This window comes from Anoplophora glabripennis, unplaced genomic scaffold, assembly GCF_000390285.2.
Source record: "Anoplophora glabripennis isolate ALB-LARVAE unplaced genomic scaffold, Agla_2.0 scaffold133, whole genome shotgun sequence".
NCBI lineage: Eukaryota > Metazoa > Arthropoda > Insecta > Coleoptera > Cerambycidae > Anoplophora > Anoplophora glabripennis.
In genome coordinates this window covers 756,031-779,190 of record NW_019416244.1, presented here as the reverse complement: position 1 = coordinate 779,190, position 23,160 = coordinate 756,031, and the positions used below count along the sequence as shown (strand labels likewise).

At 32.2% G+C, this 23,160-nt stretch overlaps 1 protein-coding gene across 2 annotated transcripts in view; it reads right to left on the bottom strand.

Moving 5' to 3' along the window:
• The window catches only part of LOC108904447 (sorbitol dehydrogenase), a 28,637-nt gene extending 5,697 nt beyond the window's left edge, over window positions 1-22,940 (bottom strand). Inside the window, exons 1-4 of one of the 2 annotated variants that reach the window (XM_018707012.1) lie at window positions 22,838-22,940; window positions 6,693-6,726; window positions 1,835-1,939; window positions 1,110-1,169 (exon numbers count right to left, since the gene is read on the bottom strand). In XM_018707012.1, coding sequence (XP_018562528.1) covers window positions 1,110-1,169; window positions 1,835-1,939; window positions 6,693-6,726; window positions 22,838-22,939 — 301 coding nt within the window. In that variant the 5' untranslated portion in view covers window position 22,940. Of the gene's footprint in view, window positions 1-1,109; window positions 1,170-1,834; window positions 1,940-6,692; window positions 6,727-18,769; window positions 18,839-22,837 lie in introns of those variants that run through there. The other variant, XM_018707011.1, reaches the window with a different exon arrangement.
• Between the last annotated feature and the right edge of the window lie 220 nt (window positions 22,941-23,160).

The window sequence follows — 23,160 nt, the reverse complement described above, 5'->3', positions numbered from 1 at the left end:
TATTTATAGGTATTTCAATGTTATCCCTTATACCCAACATTACAAATTTTAATCATTCATCATTTTCATTTTCCTCTACGACAAAAACCTTTTCAAAAATGTATTTACAATTTTACTAAATGCACGAGCATAAAAACTGAATAAATACAACAGCAAAAATATGGTGGTGGTTCACTTATACGTAAAAATACGGAAGATGCAATCGACTGAAAGTTGCATTCATTCAACCACTTGATGTTCTCCTTTGGGAATGTATTTTTATGTCTCACTGAAAATTTGCCTCAGTATTCTAAAAGTGAAATGTGAACGTTTTTAGGATGCTTGGGGATGGTGCAACAAGAAAGAAATGGTTACAGTTATTGGGATTCCAAGAAGTTATAAAAATATTATATATATTTATTATAAAAATACTGAGTAGCTGTTGAAATATATTGACTTAGGACTATAAAATATTTTATTTTGACCCATCCAAAATGTACGACATTGGAGATGTAATCGCGCTCATCAGTTGGATGAAAATAAAGCCCTCTGCTTTCGCCTTGTCTAGCTTCACCCAACATATGAGATAGACTGTGACATGCATAGTCCTCTTTATTTAAATGTCCTTGGTATTTTCTAACTAATGATATTGGTAGCCTTATTTTTATTCAGTTTGTTGTTAATAGCGGGAAATTAGAGGCCAAATTTCAAAGAAAAACACCAAATTTTCTCAATTGTCGACGTTTCGTCACTTATCGTGACATCCTCAGGACAATTACAGATTTAAGTGCTTCACTGTGTTTTCCTAGTCTCGTTGTACATAGTATGTCATATAACAATCTTGGACAGTATAGATGGAAGATTGTTAAATGACATACTATGTACAATGAGACTAACAAAAAAACACAGTGAAGCACTCAAATCTGTAATTGTCCTGAGGATGTCACGGTAAGTGACGAAACGTCGACAATTGAGAAAATTTGGTGTTTTTCTTTGAAATTTGGCCTCTAATTTCCCACTATTAACAACAAATTGTATTTTCTTTCACGAGTAGGTGAAAATTGATCAACAAACAGATACTTCAATCAATTATCACATTTTAATGTAAATGCGATTTATATTTTGCCTACCTGGTTTGAGATTTGTTACTTTACTTCCTACTTGTACTACGGTACCGGAAGCTTCATGACCTGCAAATAAAAATTCAAGTATAATATCTAACGTTGAGGTACAAGCGAGTAATATTTAATATTACCCCAATAAAAGATACATTTAAGTTTTTTATCAAGAAAAAAGTATATTTTAATTATGTTTTGGGAAAATAAATTATTTTACAAAGTGAATTTCTACTGAAACGAAATAAAAATATTTCGCCTCAGATTTTAGTTAGGAAAATCTCTTCTGTTTCTCCAGACAGAAGAAAAAAGTAGGCACAAACTCGATTTTCGGGAACAGTTAATAGTGAAAACTGCATCTCGAAATCTAGATTCGCTTTTCATTTTTACCCCAGTTTTAATTTAACTTTTTTATTTGTGAAAATATGTTATTCTTTCAAAGAGATTTTCTATACAGCTTTCTGCGTAGAATCCATAGCGTGCGAGATATTTTTCTACAACGTCTGGTTTTAGGGTGATAACACAAACTTTTTTTAAACGAGATCCTATATATTTTTCGATTCATTATAAAACTAAAAAATTTCCACAAACAAAATAGTTATAGGGCATCATAGAAAATGGGTTCTTCAGAGTTACGGTTTTCGCTATTCAACTTTTCTGAAATATTAACCTGTATTTTTTTCTATCGTTCGAAAAATAGAAGAAACTTCTCAAAAACATCGAAATAATGTGTTATTTACCTATGACCATGGGTTTTTTGAGGACGAAAGGACCAATTCCTCCATTTACGAGGTAGTGTACATCTGACCCACAAATTCCGACAACTTCCATCTGCAAGAGGACCTCTGCAAAAGAAAATTTACTATAATATGAAAAACTAATAATTATTTACATGCCAAGATCAAAAAGTGGTAGGACGAACATGCAGGTTGAAAACCATAAGATTATTGTTTATAATATGAATAATATGACATGTGACGTTTGGGCCTAGGGCTAAATATTTTCACATAATTCTAAATTAATTTTGTCGACAACTTCAAATGTTCTCTGGGTGTTTGTCTTTATATTAGCAATGTTTATATCATCAATTACGGTCATTCGTCATTTTTATTAATTCATCTCGACGACATGCACCGCCCAAGTCAATATCTACAAAGAATTAAATTGCTAAAATGTTGAATGCATTCCACTAAAAATTATGGAAAATATCTTCGTAGCAAAATAATCATGATTGCTGTAAAAAAATTTACTTGTTTGCTTTATATTCCACAGATTTTTCCTTAGAAAAGGTATTAATATCGGAATTTGCTAATATCAATGTTCTTCTTTACATTGTCTTGAGCATTGACCATAGACTTTTTATTTGATGGCTTCTTCGAAAAATTCATGTTTTTTCATACTTTTCCTGTATTCCATTGGTAATAATTCATCATTGGCAACAGCAGCCGCTTCTTTAATATTGAATGGAATCTTTGTCACTTTCGTCAGAAAAACTGCTGACAGACAACTGTGATTTATACCTAGTTTGTTTTTAATGCAAGTTTCGAGCTCGGTAACATTAGTTTCTTCAGCTTGCATATCTTTTTACGGAGCTCTCACCTTCTTTCCGATCTAGATCAGCAATGACGCAGTTTCCGAGCTAAAAACTGATTAGATCAGAAACAGACAGCATAAAAACATCTTTAGTGATTATCTTGGAACAAAATTTGACGCAGAAATTGTGAATAAAGCCGATTATTCATTCACGCCAATGGCCTCATAAATAATTCGCAAACATGTAATTAATACGCAATATTTTTTTTGTGAATACTTCAAATTCCTCTCATAATCTGAACAACAATCAAATAAACACGTTTTCATGGATGAATATCAAGTTTTTTAGCAAATATTGACTAGTATAATAATCACTTCTGTATCGAAAGATTTGATTATGTAAGAAATATTTTTCTCGTTCAATACTCCACGAGGCATCTTGTTGATATTATTGACAATATAAGTATTCCTCAAATATCTTATCGAATTTGTAATAATACGAATTCGTATTTAATCAGTTTTACCTTTTTATAATCTAAAGTGAAAAGCTCTGATTTATCTCAATAGTCATTTCATTTTCGACAGCCACGTTGATGATTGTTTACTTTCTTTAAATAAAATAAATCTCATATGGTTTTATGGTTTAATTGGGTATTATTAGATACACAATTAATTGCGTGGGATGTTTAAAACAGTAATGGTCTTGCATAAATGATATTTAAAACAAACAACGTCTAATAATTATTTTATTTTAGTTTATTCCTAATTATCGCAACGAGACTGAAAAATGCTACAAATAAAAATGTTAACCACTATAATAACTTGTCACAGACAAGAAATACTTGGAATCTCGAATTAAACCACAATTATTCTTAGATAATTTGACACCTGAATTTGTCGAGATATTTGTGACATTTACAAATTAGCGACAAAATTAAAATTAGAATTTGAACGATTATATTATTAAAGTTTATTGGAGCAATAGAATTTAAAACAACGTATTCTTCTGAAGATGCTATAGTTGCTGCACATTTTGTAAAAACACTCTGGCCTGAGATGTCACTTTCTGTCACCGTAGAATTTCCTCGAGATTTTCCATGTAAAATCTTATTTGAAAATTGATTTTTATTTTCCACGGTCTTGCATATATCCCTTCGCCTCAGAGGACGAACGCCACACACCGTGCCTTCTAAGGCCTAAAATATATTCCTTGGTTTGCCAGAATAATGGCAGATCTCCTTCGGAATGTGTGTCTGGTATAAGTTGAGGGATCCGGTAATTTTAAGCACTGTGCAATTTTATTGGGACAACTTCCTATGGCATTTCAACCCACTGCTACTTGGTTCATGACCTTCCCATCTCGCATTGCCAAGAATAAGTGAGCTGACTGCCTGTTTTGGTCGTAGTGTAGATATTTCTCATAAAATTCGAAATAATTAACTCTCTCGTTTACTTGATTTGTTATTGTAAACGTGATATACAGTGTAGGAAAGTACCGATGGTCTATCGGAAGTTACGTGAGAGCGATAAAGTAACCCATAGAAATCCATGTGATAGACAAGGATGGCTATAATGAAGGCGTCTAATAGTCAACGCCCATTTCGCCCTTCCACAAATAAGAAGTGGATCTTATTTGTGAAAAATATTGTGGCTTTGAGCATAGAATATTCAGCCCATAAGCTTCCNTCACAACAGTCATTTCATTTTCGACAGCCACGTTGATGATTGTTTACTTTCTTTAAATAAAATAAATCTCATATGGTTTTATGGTTTAATTGGGTATTATTAGATACACAATTAATTGCGTGGAATGTTTAAAACAATAATGGCCTTGCAGAAATGATACTTAAAACAAATTATGTCTAATTATTTTAGTTTATTCCTAATTATTGCAACGAGACTGAAGAATGCTACAAATAAAAATGTTAATTACTACAGTTACTTGACACAGATAAAAAATACTTTTTTATTCTCACAATTTTACCTGGAATCTCGAATTAAACCAAAATTATACTTAGGTAATTTGACATCTTTACTGAATTTGTCGAGATATTTGTATGTGTCGTTTACAAATTAGCGACAAAATTAAAATTACAATTTGAACGATTACTGAAGTTTATTGGAGCAATAGAAATCGGAATTCAAACAACGTTCTCTTCTGAAGATGTTATTATTGTTTGAAAATTGATTTTTATTTTCCACGGTTTTTGATATATCCCTCAGCCTCAGAGGACGAACGCCACCCACCGTGCCTTGTAAGGCCTAAAATATATTCCTTGGTTTGCCAGAATAATGGCAAATCTCCTTCGGAATGTGTATAAGTTGAGGGATCCGGTGATTTCAAGCACTGTGAAATTTTATTGGGACAACTTCCTATGGCATTTCAGACCACTGCTACTTGATTTGTGACCTTCCCAACTCGTATTGCCTAGAATAAATGAGCTGACTGTCTGTTTTGGTCGTAGAGGTAGATATTTCTCATAAAATTCCAAATAATTAAATCTCTCGTTTCCTTGATTTGTTATTGTAAACGTGATATACAGGGTCGGAAAGTCTAAATGGTTCATCAGCCGTTACGTGAGAGCGATAAAGTAAGTCATAGAAATCCGTGAGATAGAGAAAGATGGCTATAATGAAGGCGTGTCATAGTCACCACCCGTTTCGCCCTTCCACAAATAAGATCCACTTCCACTTGTAATTCAGCGACTGGTGGTCATTTTTGTTTTCGTCGTTTGGCTTTTCTTTAATAGATGTCACTACTTATACAATTTCGACTTCGGTATTCCGATATGTTAATACCATCCGTTAACAGAGGGCTGCACAACGCGTAACAAAGAAAACTTTTTACAGTAGCTAGTAGATACCTCTGTTTGTAAATATAGTGACCTTGTTTCCCTACTGAGAAGTTATTCAAATGGAGTATAGTGCTCAGCTGCATTTAAAGTTCATTTAGTTGTTATTTAAGTATACTTTTTAAAATGACTTAAAAATCCCAAGAAATAAAGCAAAATTCCCTATTTCCCCAATTCCAAAAAAATCTGTAGATCTGGCATCACTCTTTCTAGGGCTGCGCCTCACCTTAGACAAATTGTGCTGCCCTCTGTTAACGGATTGTATTAACATATCGGAATACGAAGTCGGAATTGTATAAGTAGTGACATCTATTACAGAAAAGGCAAACGACGAAAACAAAGATGACCACCGGTCGCTGAATTACAAGTGGAAGTGGATCTTATTTGTAGAAGGGCGAAACGGGCGGTGACTATGAGACGTCTTCATTATAGCCATCCTTCTCTATCACACGGATTTCTATGACTTACTTTATCGCTTTCACGTAACGGCCGATGTCGGAAATATTTACTACATATTATAAATGCACTTTTATCTTCAATGTCATTTATTTCCATATTATATAGTTCTTCCCTTCTGCATGCTCCTGCTACCTATTCCAAATATCATTCCTACTTTTATATTTAAATAGAATTCATCAGACAAATTATTTAAAAACTTGCACAAGTATTCTCTGGTTAAGATTCTTGAATTTTTCACTTCCTTGTCCAATATTTTTCCTCTTAAGAAAAGCAGTTAACGTAGCATACTTTGAAATTATCAACAGCTTCATGCAAAAATATTGTGGCTTTGAGCATAGAATATTCAGCCCATAAACTTCCTGGAGACTTTACGGTTTTATTTCTTGAAACAAAATAGGCTAGCATTACCTGCTCTGTGATATTTTCAAAATTTTGCTTGTTGCATCAATCTGTAAATAGCTTGAAGATTTTCTCATATCTCTCTTTGGACTTCTTGGGAATTCAGGCTGGGCATCCTACTTGCCAAGCGTTTTCTAAGTCTGAATCGTCACTTTCTTGAATCATAACTTACAAGAAGCTTAAAATATTTTATATCTAATGACAGCAGATGATGTCACAAAGGAATCAAAGAGAAAATTTTGTCTTGTACGACTTGTTTGTTTTATATGTTCTTAAAATATTAAATTTTTTGACCTTAATACTTAATATACTATATTATTATTTACTGAAACTGTATTTTACGGTAGGTACTTACGATTGTCTTTTGGTACAGGAACTGGCCTCTGCTCCTATAAACGAAAAAAAAAGTTACTTTAGATTTTGTTTTGAGAGTTTAATTATGCAAAAAAAAGTCATTATGCTTCAAATAAAAATCATAGAAAATCATTTTGACACATTTTGGACTAGAATCCTTTAACAATAGTCATCCGTTGTTTTCATAACATGTACTTATTTTCTATCCCCTATCATAACACAAATACATTAATTATGAAACTGTGTATTAAGCACTATTATTATTGCTTGATAATCATTATTTACCTAACGTATTTTGTTTGCTATTTACAAGATGAGAAATAATATTTGTCACGATATCAGTACTTAAGAATTAATTAATTAATTAGCCTCTTAAATTGCCCAAATAAGTACTTATAAAGATTAAGTACCAAAATACAACACGGATTTAAATAATAAATATAATATCTCAGATGGAACAATTACTTAACCCCCTCGCGCACCTCTGATATAAGTAAATTATAAAATGACAGTACGAGATAAACACGGAAAAAAATAAATTATTTTTTATATTAGTTAACGATAAAGTGACAAAATATACTAAAATCAATATATTCAGTTTTTCAAAAGCAGTAAAAGATAAAATAAAAATAAGTAAACAAATCAACAATTATTATAGATCAGATATAACCTACATACAGGGATGGCTAGAAGTACGGAATAAAATTCATATCTTTTGAATGAGTAAATTTTTTTTAAAACGCCTAAACACGTTAACTGATTTTGATTTTTTCTCCATCTTTCGGTTATATAATAATTAATTTTTAAGCCATGAGGGGGCTCGTTGAAAAGCTTATAGAAAACTGAATCCAGCCATACCAAATAAACAAGTTTTATTTTTTCAATAGCAAGTTTTTTTTCATTTAGAAATTGAAACAACTAGATAATTTACAAAAATAAACTCAATTTCGCAAATGCTGAAAATGTCCTCCATTCACTATTTGGCATTCTCCAAAACGATAGTAAAAGCTGTCCACAGCATTCTGAATGACTTCAGCTGGTAAATTATGCATCTTCGCCCTAATCTTGTTCTTTAAATTCTCAATATTATCCGGTCTGTCCTGGTAGACTCTTTCTTTCAAATATCCCCAAAGAAAATAATCCAGGGGTGTTAAGTCGGGGGATCTTGGCGGCCATTCAACTGTACCCCGTCTACCAATCCAGCGATTTGGAAACATTTCATCTAAGTATCTTCGAACATCAATACCAAAATGTGGGGGAGCGCCATCTTGTTGGAACCAAATTCTTTCATTCGGTATATCTGGATCAATTTCATGAGGGAAAATCACAGCTAGAGCAGGTATCAGGTCAAATGTTAGGAAATCCAGGTAGCGTGCGGCAGTAAGATTTTCTTCAAAAAAGAATGGGCCCAAGATTCTGTTGTTGATGATACCTGCCCATACATTAACTTTTTGTGGATGCTGCGTATGCGATTCGCATGTCCAGTGTGGATTTTCCTGGGACCAAAAGCGATAGTTGTGCCTGTTAACCACTCCATTTAAATAAAACGTAGCTTCATCCGAAAAAAGTACGTCTCGTTGAAAACCATTATTGTCGTCACACCGTCTCATCATTTCCTCACAAAATTGTAATCGCCTATCATAATCGTCTTCCAAAAGCTCTTGGACAAGACATACCTTATAGGGGTGGTATTTCTCTTGTTTCAGAAACATTCGAATTGCAGTTCGAGAAGCATCGTGATTGCGGGCCAATGAAACAGTTGAAGTATGAGGATTTTCAACAAGTTCTAATGCAATGTCTAATTTCTTTTCTTCATTCAAAGCACGTGCCCGTCCAGTTTTGGGCAAAGTCTGTACTGTACCGTGTTCCTCAAATTTGTGAAATATTTTACTAACTGTCCCTTGCGAGATTTGGTTTTCGGGATATTTCGCATTAAATAAATCGCGCACTTCAGCCTGACTTATTATTTTGTCTCCACATCCAAGCAATATCAAGATTTCGATGCGTTGTCTTTCCGACAATACCATTGCAATTCAGTAAATAACTTGATTTTGACACAATAGTAACTTTTCAAACTCCAATTTACAACTAAAGCGAAAAATTAACCAGATAGTCTGGCAAATAAGTGGTACCAAAAAAACGCGCCATAAAAAATATATCTTTTTTGCGTTAGCAGTGATAGGTACAGTTTCAAATTCTTTATTTTATTCTGTGCAAATTCATGGAGAATAACACTGAAGACTGAAGATAATTAAATTTTATTTCACTTGTTAAGTAAGTGTTTTATACAACCCTAAAAACCTTGCTATTGAAAAATAAAACTTGTTTATTTGGTATGGCTGGATTCGGTTTTCTACAAGCTTTTCAACGAGCCCCCTCATGCCTTATGTTTCCATTTGAAAAAAAAAGTAGGGGTAGCTGGGGGTTAGGGGGTTGAAGAAAAATTAATTATTATATAACCGAAAGATGAGAAAAAATCAAAATCAATTAACGTGTTTCGGTGTTTTAAAAAAAATTAACTCATTCAAAAGATATGAATTTTATTCCGTACTTCTGGCCATCCCTGTATATTAATTATTATGATTACTCGACGCCTTCTGTCACAAAACGCACATTGCTTTATAACTACTGACAGAAAGCAACGTACTAATCTGTAGATACTATGGTAACATGATTAGCGGCGCGCTAGGCGAAATAAATTTTTGAACTAATGATATTGTAGGAAACTACTCTGCTGACTGCTGACTACAGACACCATTCAGAATTGAATTACGCCTCCGCAATATCTAGAAAATGTTTAAGATCATTCGTCAACAGTTCTCAATAGTATACCATAGAGGAGGCGGTCGACGTATTTTGAGTGTGGGTGACATATAACCTACAAGGTATGACATATCTACTCAATACCTGCTAGTATTACTTTATACCTACTTCCAAAGAGCGAATAATAATAACTAATATTATTAGTTAAAAAGTTTATTTCGTTTAATGCAACACTAATATCTCGTAGTATCTACCTAGATTAATAGGTCGGTCTTTGCCAGTAGAATGCCCGCAGAATATTTTTTCCCCATAATTCATATCAAGCGAACGATATTGCTGACGAGATTAACAGCCTATCGATTTGAAAAACAATTCTGCTTATGTAATACAAAACGTTATGGTAATAATAATAAATTGACAACAGGTATAACATGCCTCATCAAATCAGTACATGTCTCATAGAAATTATGTGAAATCACCAACGTGACCACCTAAGACTGACCTTGGATTGCTTACAAATCAGGTACACTGGTTTGAATATATTAGATCTTTAATAAATGTTAAAAGGCATTAAACAAACAAATTTTCACAGGTAAAAGTTGTCTCTTCAAAGAAAGCAGTTTAAAGTCTAATTAAACACTCGCTATATAAAAAAAAATTGCAAAAGAACTGCATGTAACATATTTCTAAACGTATCTGTCCGTCCATGTGTTTTTTCCAAAACATATTTTTTACTTTTGGTTTGAAACTGTATTTCATAGATGCCCTGTATGATAGTATTTAAGCGGCACCACTACATTTTAATAGTAAAAACAACGAAATAAAAATGTAATGTATCCGTAAGCAAGCATGAACTAACGACGAGATAACATTATATCTACAACACATGTTATCCAATATTTACAATAATAATTTCTCTTAACTTCCACACTATTATCATGATTTTTTTCTGTATCTTTGAAACGCTTTAACATGTGTTAAGGTTATCGTGCCAAAGTTGGAAAAGTTTAATACGACATGGAACTCATATGTTCGCTTAACTTTCATAATTCTAACGGATTAGAATTTTTATAGATGAGACAGTTGCAGATGTTGCTAACTTCCCATTCGTTTTGAATATCGCACTTCATAGAGTTTTTAAAAAATTCGTGTAAATGTTTTGAAATGTTTCTAATATATTATTATTGTGGAAGTCTTGATAGTTCTAATTAGGCGTCTATATTTGACATTATCAGCAATACGCGTATTCAATATAATGGGGAGCAGTACCGTACGTAAAGACAATTATTTTAACATCAAATTATAATAAAATTCTATATTTTGCTAAACCATTTCTTACAATGAAACATTCCAACCAGAGATACAAAATTTCCGGAAAATTGGTGTGTCGGAAAAAATAGAAAGAAAACCGAAATAAATCGGAAATTTTGAACTTGATAACATTTAGGATATAAAAAAACAGCCTCAGAATTTACTGTAATAAAGAAATCGTCAGAATATTTTTTGCTTTTATAGAGGCTGCTAATCATATTGCTCTGGAAAGGAACCACATGGAATTGAAGAACTTCCTTTTACTGAATATGCAAAATAATATTTTTTATTCATGATTTGATTTTATATTTTGCTTTTATTTTGAATTTGGTTAAAAACACTTTAAGAATTAATATTTTTTCATTTGATTGTTGAATAATTCAGATTTTCTTCTTTTTAATCTTGTAAATATAAAACATTATACTTGGCTTTTGTTGATTTATGCTTGAGCTCTACCAATTTGAGATTTGAGGCAATATACAGGGTGATCCATTAAGAGTAAGAAGCGGCTGTATATAGGAAACTACGATTATGGGGTAAAAAATGACGGCCAAAAAATATTGTACGTACATGTAAATATTATTTTCATTTTAAAATGACGTAATTAATTTGACCTTTATTTATTTTTTTATTTAATGATATAAAAACCAGTAAGGTGTGTAAAAAAGTTTACTATAGCATCTCAAAAAACAGTGATACACCGAGGAAAATCGCCATTGCAATCAATAGGTTGTTTTATGTCTATAAAACTAGTTCTACAAACAAAAACGTTACAAAACAAAATAAAAAAGATATTTTGCAGTTTTTTTTATCATGGTGTACGTTACTGATGGCGAGATATGGGTAATTCCTCGTGTATGATAAATACCATTATACAGGGTGATCCATTAACGGTATCGAGCGGCTGTATATAGGAAACTAGACGTGTTACGATTATGGGGTAAAGAATCTATTAACAAATACGACCAAAAGAAATCGAATTAAAATATTTTCAAGTTTGTAACTTCACCGCTAGGGGGTGCAACTGCTATAGTGTTACAGAAAATTGTCGGTTATTCGAAATTTCGCTTATATAACCTAAGTTGAAAATACATTTTTTACATACACTGTCAAACTCTTCACACGTTTTGTTTGTACTTTTATTTTGTTATTACCATAGCGACGTCAGTATGAAGGACGCTATCTTGAAATTTTTAAATTGTCATAACTTATAAATGCCTTGATCGATTTCAATAAACGATGGCTCATTTTAAAGAACTACTAACAAAATTAATTTTTATGATATAGTAATAAAATATTATTTTCCTGCGCAACGGTAGACGGCGTTAATGAGAAAAATTTTGTAATTGTCTCCGTTTACTAAAAAAATTAAATGCAACGATATAGGCTTTTTATCATGGCTTCATAGATCATTCATTATGGAAAACAAATACATAAACCGGAGGTCGATATCTTTTTTCGTTTTCAAGTTATTGTTAAAATTGTGAGGTTGTGCTAGAACATCCTCCTTTATTTAGTTCTCTAAATAACATTGACATAATCCAAGCCAAAATTAAATTGTAAAACTATAGCAATCTTGTCCTTAAAAGGAATTATTGCTTTATTTTCAATTTTTTTTGATAACTGTAATGTTTCATTTTTTATTAATTCCAAATATCTGAGTAGTTATAAAGATTATTGTTTCCATAACGAGGCAGGCTATGCCCTATGAAAATAGACAAAAAGTATGCCAAACGAAATGTGACAGCTCTTGCTACGTGCAAAATTAGTGTTATTTGTGTTGTAAAAGTACTTGTGAACAAGGAAAATGCCTTTTACGAATGTGGAAGCGTATGATATGTTGGCAGTTTATTTTCAATGTTTGAAAAATGCGTTATAGCTTTAAGAGAATACACTTTACGATACCCTCGTAGAATACGCTCCAGAGAAATATTTCAGCGTTTATCCAGGCGCCAGATTTTGTAAGAAAATATCACGATACCCTCGTAGAATACGCTCCAGGGAAGTATTTCAGCGTTTATCCACACGCCACTACATTCTGTAAGAAGATATCGCCGTGCAAGAACGGAAGATAATATTATTAATATGTTGGCTTGTGTCCATGTAAATCCCCAAATAAGTCCAAGGCCTCCTTCGTCATGGAAACAATAATCTTTATAACTACTAGATATTTGGAATTAATAAAAATATGATATATTGCAGTTATCAAAAAAATTTCAAAATAAAGCAATAATTCTTTGTAAAAACAAGATTGGTATAGTTTTACAATTTAATTTTGGCTTGGATTATATCAATATTATTTAGAGAACTAAATAAAGGTGGATGTTCTAGCACAACTTCACTATTACTTGAAAATGAAAAAAGATATCGATCTCCGGTTTGTGTATTTGTTTTCCATAATGAATGGTCTATCAAGCTATGGAAAAAACCTATATCGTTGCGATTAATTTTTTTAGTAAACGGAGACAATTACAAAACTTTTCTCATTAGCATCGTCTACCGTTGCGCAGGAAAATAATATTTTCATTCCTATACCACAAAAATAAATTTTATTAATAGTTCTTGAAAATGAGCCATCGTTTATTGAAATCGATTAAGGCATTTAGAAGTTATGACAATTTAAAAATTTCAAGATAGCGTCCTTCATACTAACGTCGCTATGGTAATAACAAAAGAAAAGTTCAAACAAAACTTGTGAAGGGTTTAAGAGCGTATCTAAAAAATGTATTTTCAACTTAGGTTATATAAGCGAAATTTCGAAAAACCAACAATTTTCTGTAACACTATAGAAGTTGCGCCCCCTAGCGGTGAAGTTATAAACTTGAAAATATTTTAAATCAATTTCTTTTGGTCGTATTTGTTAATAGATTTTTTACCCCATAATCGTAGCACGTCTAGTTTCCTATGTACGCTGCTCTGTACCGTTAATGGATCACTGTATACCTACTAAACTATTTCATTGTTCAATATTCCACAATTACCTTAGAAAATAAAAATAGATGGATTAAATAATAAACTGTACGACTTTTGCTATAAATGTTCGTTTCAATCAAGGTTACTTACAATTAGTCCATTAAAATTGTCTTTAAAAACAGCCAGAGACTACGTAGTTACAACGATTTGCAAATAAATATGATACTTTCATTTACCACGAAATTACTTTGTATACAGGGTATCCCAGAATTATAAAATGAAAAGTTATATCCAGGTCGTGACATGACAATTGAACAACTTTAATAATTAATTAAACAAAAGTATCACAGTATATCTGTTAACTGCTTCATATGGTGATTAAGTGATGGATTAATTGAAGATATGCGTACAAATCTATTTGTAAATGCGCAAAAATCAGTCACAATTTGAAAGATCACTTGCGTTGTTGCAGTGTCAATTGGCTTATGTAATACAGTTCAAATAAGTAATTGATATGGAGGGTCAAAAAAATTGATGATAACGTAGATATGTATCCAAAAATAAGACGCTGTTAGAATGACGATCAAAAACTGTATTATCATGGTGTCTACTAAGAAAAGGTAGTTTTCTTAAGTGAAAATAAGCCGATTAAGATCAAGTTGCCTTAGTACAATTTTGCTTCCTTAAAAAGTTACTAACCTTTAAAGAAATTCACTTTGTTTAATTTTTTTACGATAACTAGTTCATTTAGGACGCTAAGGATATCTTAGTATTTTGTTTTTTTTCGCTATATAGAGGTTTTGAAAAAAACAGGAGTTTTTTTGGACAATCACTTAATAATGTTATTCTTGCTAACAGTTGCTCCGAAAATACTCTGAGGCTTACATGACCCGTCCAGCATTGAATTACACCTCCAATATCTAGTAAACTGCTAGACCATTTGTCAACAAAATTACTAGAGACAAACCGTTTTCGAACTTATTAGTTATTATCCGTATGAGACAACTAACGAACTATTTAGTTGTATCAGGATGTGTATCTACCCACATGTTTTGAGTGTTCGTGAGATGAAACCTACAAAGTATCTGTCATATCTTAAATGTTGATATCATTGCTACTCAATGCCTATGTATTAGTAGGTCGCTGTCTGCCAGTAGGTAGAGAACAAAGTTTGTGCCAGTGGACAATGAGTAGCAATGACATTTGAGGTATGAGATATTATACTTTGCAGGTTATATCACACATACATTCTAATGGAATTATAATTTAATTTAACAATACAGCGAAGCTATACTCAAGAACAAGGTATTGACCTCTAAACACAGATAAGGGGGTCTAAGTCGTACAAAATATTTAATTTAGTTAAGATAAATAAAATCATACAAAGATATCTTGAGAGGTTTAGAAACGTAATGGGAAAGAATCATAAATCAATTTAATAAATAGGTACATAGAAGCAATAAAACTTGTATGTAGGTAATAATAAAAGGCAGTTTTAATGTATAATTTAATAATTGCTACTACTAGTCGACCAAGAATTAGATATTTTTATCAATTCTAAAAGGAATGCTGCAAAGTGTGTTTTCATACATTGTTGATATTTTTAATATCTAATACAGATCACTGAAAAAAGTGTCAACAAATTTTTGACTAACGATGATTGAAAATGCCACTCTAAAATTAATGGAGACAACATTAGCGAATATAAGTACAGATTAAATAACATTTTTTGTCAATAATTGTTTAATCCATTTTAATTATAAATAAACAATACGATAAAAAAGAAAAGAATTTAGAAAACTGAAAGATAAGATATAATCATACTTACATAATTTATTAATTGTTGAAAAAAAAATGGCAAATTTAGTGATTATGAGCAAGCAATATAGATAATTATTGCTGATAACCTTTTTGTTATGGGCACGTGCTAAGTTTATTAGTGTATCATTATGAATAAATACGCAAAACTTGTTAAAATTGAATTATGATGCAGATGTTTTATCCTTTTTTAAATCTGTTTGTAGTGAAATTCACCGCAACAAGAAAATAAATAGTTTAAATAATACAATTTTAATTTATTCTGGTATGAGGTGACCCCTAACAATGTTCTAAGTACGTCATCGGAACAGCGAAACAATTTTGCACAGCGTTTGTTCTAACTAAAAAAACTTGAAATTGAAAATTGAGATTATCGCGATATTATATTATTAATGATTTCATACCTACAAATTGTACACGTGTATACGTTTTTTAGGATAATCCATTCTAGATTGGCACATTTAATATTTTTTGGGAAGAGATAGGTGTTACAAATTTTGTTTGAAATAATTTAAAAAATCATACTTTATAGACCGGGAGATACTCGTAGAAGTTCAACGACGTCTTTCTCGTTTATACCTTTTAGGGTACTGAAAGATACATTAGAGACAAGTAAGATTATGGAAAAAACCGATGTGCCCGCCGGGACACCTATGTGAAAATTTAATTTTCTTTTGCAAAAAAGTAATGTGTACAACGACGTATTTCTCGCTTATGCCATGTTCATAAGTCCTTAGTAGGACTTATGCCAATGTTTTTTATGAGCTTTTCGAATATAATAATGTAATATTTCTAATTGGCATTAATGAGAAATTGGTAGACAAATATAGATATTTATTATACAAGGGAAAAAAGTACTAGATTTTAGCTCGAGGTTGTGTTGTCTCCCGACGCGAAGCGGAGGGAGACAAAAAACCGAGAGGTAAAATCTACTGTTTTCCCGTGTATAATACACTATTTTTTTCTGTGACGGGAAAATCAACGATTTAATATTGAAAAAACATTATTACAATATACTAGTCACTAAAGTTTTAAATTGGTAGGCTGTTATACTTATAGCGACAATTACATCTGCGTTGCTAAGGAAACCTTTAAAGTAATCAACCTATCTGTCAATTTAATTCTGTGATTTGATTTAAAAATTGCAAACTTAGTGGTTGTTTAGTAGTTATTTTGAATAATATAAAGTTAAAAAATGTCTGATTCCGAGTTTTCTCTGACTCCACCGGAGTTAGTAGAAGCAGCGAAAGTAGCGTAAAAATTATTGCCAGCTAAATCGCGGAAAATTTACGAAACCGCGTATTCAAGATGTATGGAATGGAAGATGAAAAAGATATACAGTTATTTTTCGGAGACGGTGTTATTGGCTTTTTTTGTGGAACTGGCACAACAACAAAAGCCATCAACAGTGTGGTCAAATTATTCAATGATTAAAAGTATGTTAAAATCCAATAATAATATAGACATTTCAAAATATTTCAAACTAATTACATTTCTGAAACAAAATGGGAAAGATTATACGCCCAAGAAATCTGCGATTTTGACGATTTTACAAATTAATGATTTTTTAAATAATGCTCCTGATGAAGTCTATTTAATGGCCAAGGTTGTTGTTGTATTTGGGATTGCAGGAGCTTGTCGAATTTGTGAAATCAGCCAGGTAAGATTAGATGATATTGAAGATTCGGCAACGCTATTAATTGTGAAACTTAAACAAACAAAGAATGATGTAACAGGAGATTTGTAGTTACTGAAGAATATGCTAAATTTTACCGAATGTACATAGCCCTTCGTCCAGCAGCAGCAAAAGATCGTCGTCTGTTTTATGCATATCGCAATGGGAAATGTATCAATCAGGTTGTAGGTAAAAATCAGTTTTATAAGGTACCTGAAACAGTAGTTAATTTTCTTCAACTTGACAATGCTGAGTCACAGGTCATTCATTTCGGAGATCGTCTGCTACATTTTTAGTTGAATCTGAGGGAGACTTGATGACACTAAAGAAACATGGCGGTTGGAAGTCATCAACGGTCGCTGAAGGATATATTGATGAATCGGTAGCACACAGGACAGAAATAGCTAATAAAGTGTTTAGAACGTGTGGCAGTGCTGAAATAACATCCGATTTCCGACCAGGTACATCAACGGCTGTTGTGTCCATGACAGAAAAAAATACACAAAAACGTTCGACTGTTATACCGAATAGTTTAAGAAACATGTCATTTATACAATGTACATTTAATAATTGTACTTTTGGTGTAAAGGAAATGTAACTTCTATATAATAAAATATTCTAAAATTAAATATCTACCTTTACTTATGTATATTGTATATATCCGGGAAAAAAATACTCACTTTTTTCCCGGGGAAAACAGCAATTTCATAAAAAGTGACATTTTGTTACCTGTCAACAGAGATAAAATGTCAAACTTTTTTCCCGTTACAGAAAAAAAGATGTTTTTTACATTTTTCCATTTTTAGGTCCCTTGCGACACTTTAATTTGCGATAAAATCGATACTTTTCTTCAACTTATGAACATGGCATAAGTGAGAAATACGTCGCTGTACACATAATTTTTTTGAAAAGGAAAATTGAATTTTCACAAAGGTATCCCGCAGCCCATCTTTTAAATTGTTTATTGTACTTGTCTCTCGGTTACCTTTCAGTACTCTCAGAGGCATAAACGAGAAAGACGTCGACGAACTTCAGTCTAATATCTCCCGGTCTATTATGCCACTTTTTGGAACTCTAATCCATCCATTTTTTGACTGACACTTTTGTGAAGAAAAACTTTTTGATCTGATTTTTTTTCTATCTTTAACTGTTCTACATTTGTTGTTATTAATCACATTTTTTAGGTGTTTTTTAGGTAAAATTATAATATGGTTTCAAGTCTTATACCAGAAAATGTATAAAACAAATATAACTAAATAAATAATAATTTTAATCACTTTTTATCTCAAAATCCAAGTGTGTGCGGATCTACGTAGCTTTTTTCCTATTTATAGTTAAAAAATCACCCGTGAAATTTGGAACAGTGCATATATTACAATTCTAATTCTAATGAAATTTCTATTAGGATATTAGGGAATCTCGCTTTGTCTAGTCAACTACGTGCTGTACAAAAACCTAGTAGGTACCTATTTACAAGCGCAACAAAAAACGAAGAATTCTTATCTTTAGTATGCTTACGGGAATGAAACAGAGGTCAAATGTGGACTGTCGTATACAAGAAAATGAAAAATGGGGTACCTAAAGTCTATATTACTCACAAGTCTCATGTCGTCGATCCCATATAGAACCGCAGACAAGTTATCCTTAGCCATACCGATGCCGCGCGGTGGACAGTTGTCGCTAGTTGCACCACACTTACGAGTCTGCATGGTGCTGGAAAAATCGGCTTTATAACCGCGAACTATTACCACTGACGTAACGATATGGTGCTGATAATTTAAAAAAATTATCACTCCGCCGCCAACGGGTTCTGTCGGTGTGTGTGGTTCAGTTAATGACTCCAGAGGGTTCAATTTTGTACGAAAATTTGGCCTGACCGCATGCGCAGGTGCGGTAGTGGTGCCGAACGAAATTTTCACTGTGTCAAAGTATAGATTTGTTTTTTGACGCAAAGCTACTTTCAAAATGTTAGAACATAGTTACCTAGTATGGAGTTATGCTGTTTGCTGTTTACTGTTTCAATAAATTAGTGTGTCCATTCTTAGCGAAGATTAAACCAATTTTGTCATAATAATTCATTATTTAGCAACTTATTCGTAACAAATGTAAATCAAAAACCAAAAAGTAAGTGTGAACAATTCTTCACATCATTTGATATCAACAAAAACGTTTGTAATTTGTTTTACCAGCAGTTGAAAAAACGACGAGATATTTTATAAACACTGTCTTTTAAAAAGTTCTCTAGTTCTACGGGTTAGTAGGTCGCTCTCTGCCAGTAGGTACAAAGCAAAGTTCGTGCCAGTCACTGACCAAGTAAACTATCGTACTGATGTGTGCAAGGCAGATAAAGCTAGTGAAGGCAAATACCGGTAAAACAAATGATGGTACACGAGTACACCGGTACAAAATAACTTATTAGATTATATTATTTCCCCCCATCCATAAGATAAAATGTCTTTGTAATGCTTTAAATGTGTTACTCTTCAAATTAATTTTTAACATCAAACCGAATATAAAGAAAACGTTTTTAACTGATTGTGAAATGTGCTTATAATGTGCTTCAGCAAAAATTCTCTTCAAATAATATGTTGAACGAAGAAAGCATCGACATAGTTTCAATTCATACAGTTCTGCCACATTGCAGTAATTTTAACCGATCGAGCTTACGATATGAGGAAAATAAATGGAGAAATAGATAAAGAAGGCATTATAAAAACTATTTGGAATATTATAGCTAAAACAATTCAAATATTGTACTGTAATTAGGGCAGTAATATAATAAACTCTTTTACATACCTACACTACTGGAAAAATTTAAAGAAACAAAAAATGTGCATAAATTTTTTAGTGGTTTTTGAAAGGCTGCATCATAAAATAATAAATACCGATGCAAAATGTTTAAAACGATATGTGTAAAGAGATTCCCAATTTGCGTCACATCTACCTAAACATAGTTATACTCACTACCTATATTATAGACAAGAGGACAAGAACTAAGAAAATGGAACATGAAACTATATGTTTCGATATAATTTGAAGAACAACTACATATTCATTCATTAACTATTTGAAATATGGATAAACCAAGTGAAATAGATGTCATTTATTTTATATTTCGTACAAATGTTTATATTTGTGAATGTGTATAGGCATGCTTAAATAAAAGAGTTTAGTTATACCTACAGATATTTATTTTTTCAAGATATCCTTTTGTATCTTTATTTCTACTGTAAAATTTATTATTATTAAAAAGTTAGATGTAATATTGACTTTATATTATTTTTCAGTAAAGTTATTTGTTTTTCATGTACCTGCCATTTCAAGATTCAAAATCATAACTAACTTTTTTCAATTATCAGTTCGTCATTATTACCATATTCATGACGGTCTCAACCAGTGGCGGTTTTACCATAAGAGCTGCGGAGCTGCAGAACACATAAAATTTTATGTATTTAATCATATTAAATGTCAACAAAATATTTAAAGAATCCAAATGTACTCGCGCTAAAATAAATCTAGGAGCTTATATTATTATTTATTGCGACGCGAGCTACGCTCCTTAATATATGCAACCTCATATACACAATGTGTGGACAGCGAACAATTATATGCGTCCTTTGTTTTTATTGGCTGATCAGGCACGTGACCCAGTACACGGAGATAGGGGATTTTGCGGCTGCAATAGTCACAGCGCTGCAGTCTGCACTCTGTAGTAAATGCAGTAATATTTCGTACGTCGTACGTGGTATGTGGTGGTTTATTTCTGCGAGCGGCACGTGTGAATATTTTCGTTTAGGCATCTACGGATATTATAGTTATTAAAATGAATAGCGTTTCGTTTAAAAAAAAACTTTGGTTCTCTGCCTTATGAGGATAAACTAAAAATAAAAGAAGTAAAAGTTATAAAAAAAACAATAATGTATACACAAAAGCAGAGTGGGTGTGCGGGTGTGATTTAAAATATTCACTGTTTTGTTTTCCGTGCTTACTTTTCGGTGGGGATAAAGCATGGACAATATACAGTGTGAAAGATTTAAGTCATTACGTCTTTAGGTAAAATAAACATAAGAAGTCAGTTAGATTCTGCATATTGGGATAATATACGGAAACATATGAACAGGTAATGAAAAATCGTCATGTATTATTTAAAATCATAGATTGCATAAAATTTTGCGGAGCTTTCGAATTAGCACTTCTCGGACACGACGAGACAGAAAATTCGGACAACCCTGATGTGTTTCGTGGACTCATAAATTTTAGTGTAGATCTTGACGACATTTTAAAAGAACATCTAGCCACATTGGTATGACCGGGATTTTCTGTGATTGTACCGGGAATTAGCTGTATGGTCCCGGATTTCGGATTTGCACGTATAACTCCCGAAATATAATATAATGTACATATATATAAAAAAAGATAAAGAAAAAATCATAACACGCCGAGGAAAATTAAAATTCGTTGAATCGTTGGTAAATTTCACAAACGATTTTTTTTTATAAACAATATTCAATAATTTAATAAAATATATTTAGTTTATTCCAAATTATTATACCATCAGTAGGTAATTCGTAAATGGATATTTCAAAAAGGTATCAATTTCAAAAATCATTCTTGTGAAAATCTGTATTTTTTTTATAAATTCATTGTTCCTTGAAATTCAGAAGTGCCAGGAAAACGCGTGACCTTGAAAATTTTAAAATTTTTCGCCTGCGGCGCCATTTAGGGACTCCGGGCACTTAATATCCCGGAATTCAATTCAACAAATGTAACAACCCTAAGCAGAACACATTCAATCAATGTTCACGCGCCGCCACTGGTCTCAACATTAGAAAATTTCCATTTCAGAAGCGTATTTCAACAATATAAAATGATGTGTAGCTTTTTTAAAATGCTTCTGATATTGTTTTGTGACATTTTTATTTATACGATGAATGGCAGAATTCGTAATCTATATTAGAAATTTTTTCAGTGGCTCCTCAAAAAGAAAAAAATTCTTGGTAAAAGTTGCCGCATCCCCAAACTAGAAGAGCAGTTATTTTTTTTAATATACAATAATGTTTTTGAGTTAATTTTTTTGAGAAATCAGAAAAAGTTGTCTGGAGTCCGAATTAAGTCATTCACAATACAAATAAAAATATCACAAAAGAGTATTAGAAATATTTAAAAAATTACTCGCACTATACTGTTTCAAAAACGTTTCTGAAATGGAATTTATCTAAAATTGAGGGCATTATATTTATGAGAACAGTATGGTATAAAAATTATTGTTACTCAAGTATTTCTGAAAATATACTGAAACGTAAAACAAAAATATCGAGTGCATAAATGGAACATCAAAAGAATGTTACTGAAACCAATTTTTTGAAACATTTCATTGGAAACGTGAAATTTGGAATATTGCATGTTACAAAACTTCCTTTAATGAAATAGCATTACTTAATTTTTCTATTAAGATATTAGGTAATCCCAGTTTGTATACTCAACTATGAGTACATGCTGTATTCATACAAAAACCTGGTACCCTATTTTATATTTACAAGCACAACAAAAAAAAAACGAAGAGTTCTTGCCATTCGCATGCTTACGGTAAATGAAACTGAGGTTTAAAACGGACTGTCGCGTTAAAGGGACTGAAAAATTAGGTACCTAAAGTCTACATTACTCACCAATCTCATGTCGTTGATGCCGTACAGAACGGCGGACAAGTTATCCTTGGGAGCCATGCCGGGCGATGGAGAGCTGCCGCTAGTTGCACTACAAATATGCATGGCGCTGGAGAAATCTGCTTTATAACCGCGAACTCTGACGTAACGTTAATATTATTGATATGAATTGGTGTTGATAATAGGATTTCGGAAAATTATCTTTGTACTTATGCGCACGTTTCTCAAGAAGCTGGTCGTTGCGTCCCCAAGGGGTTTTGTCGATGGTGTGTTTAGTTCATGGTTGCAGAGGGTTGGATTTTGTACAGGAATTTGAAGTGACCGCA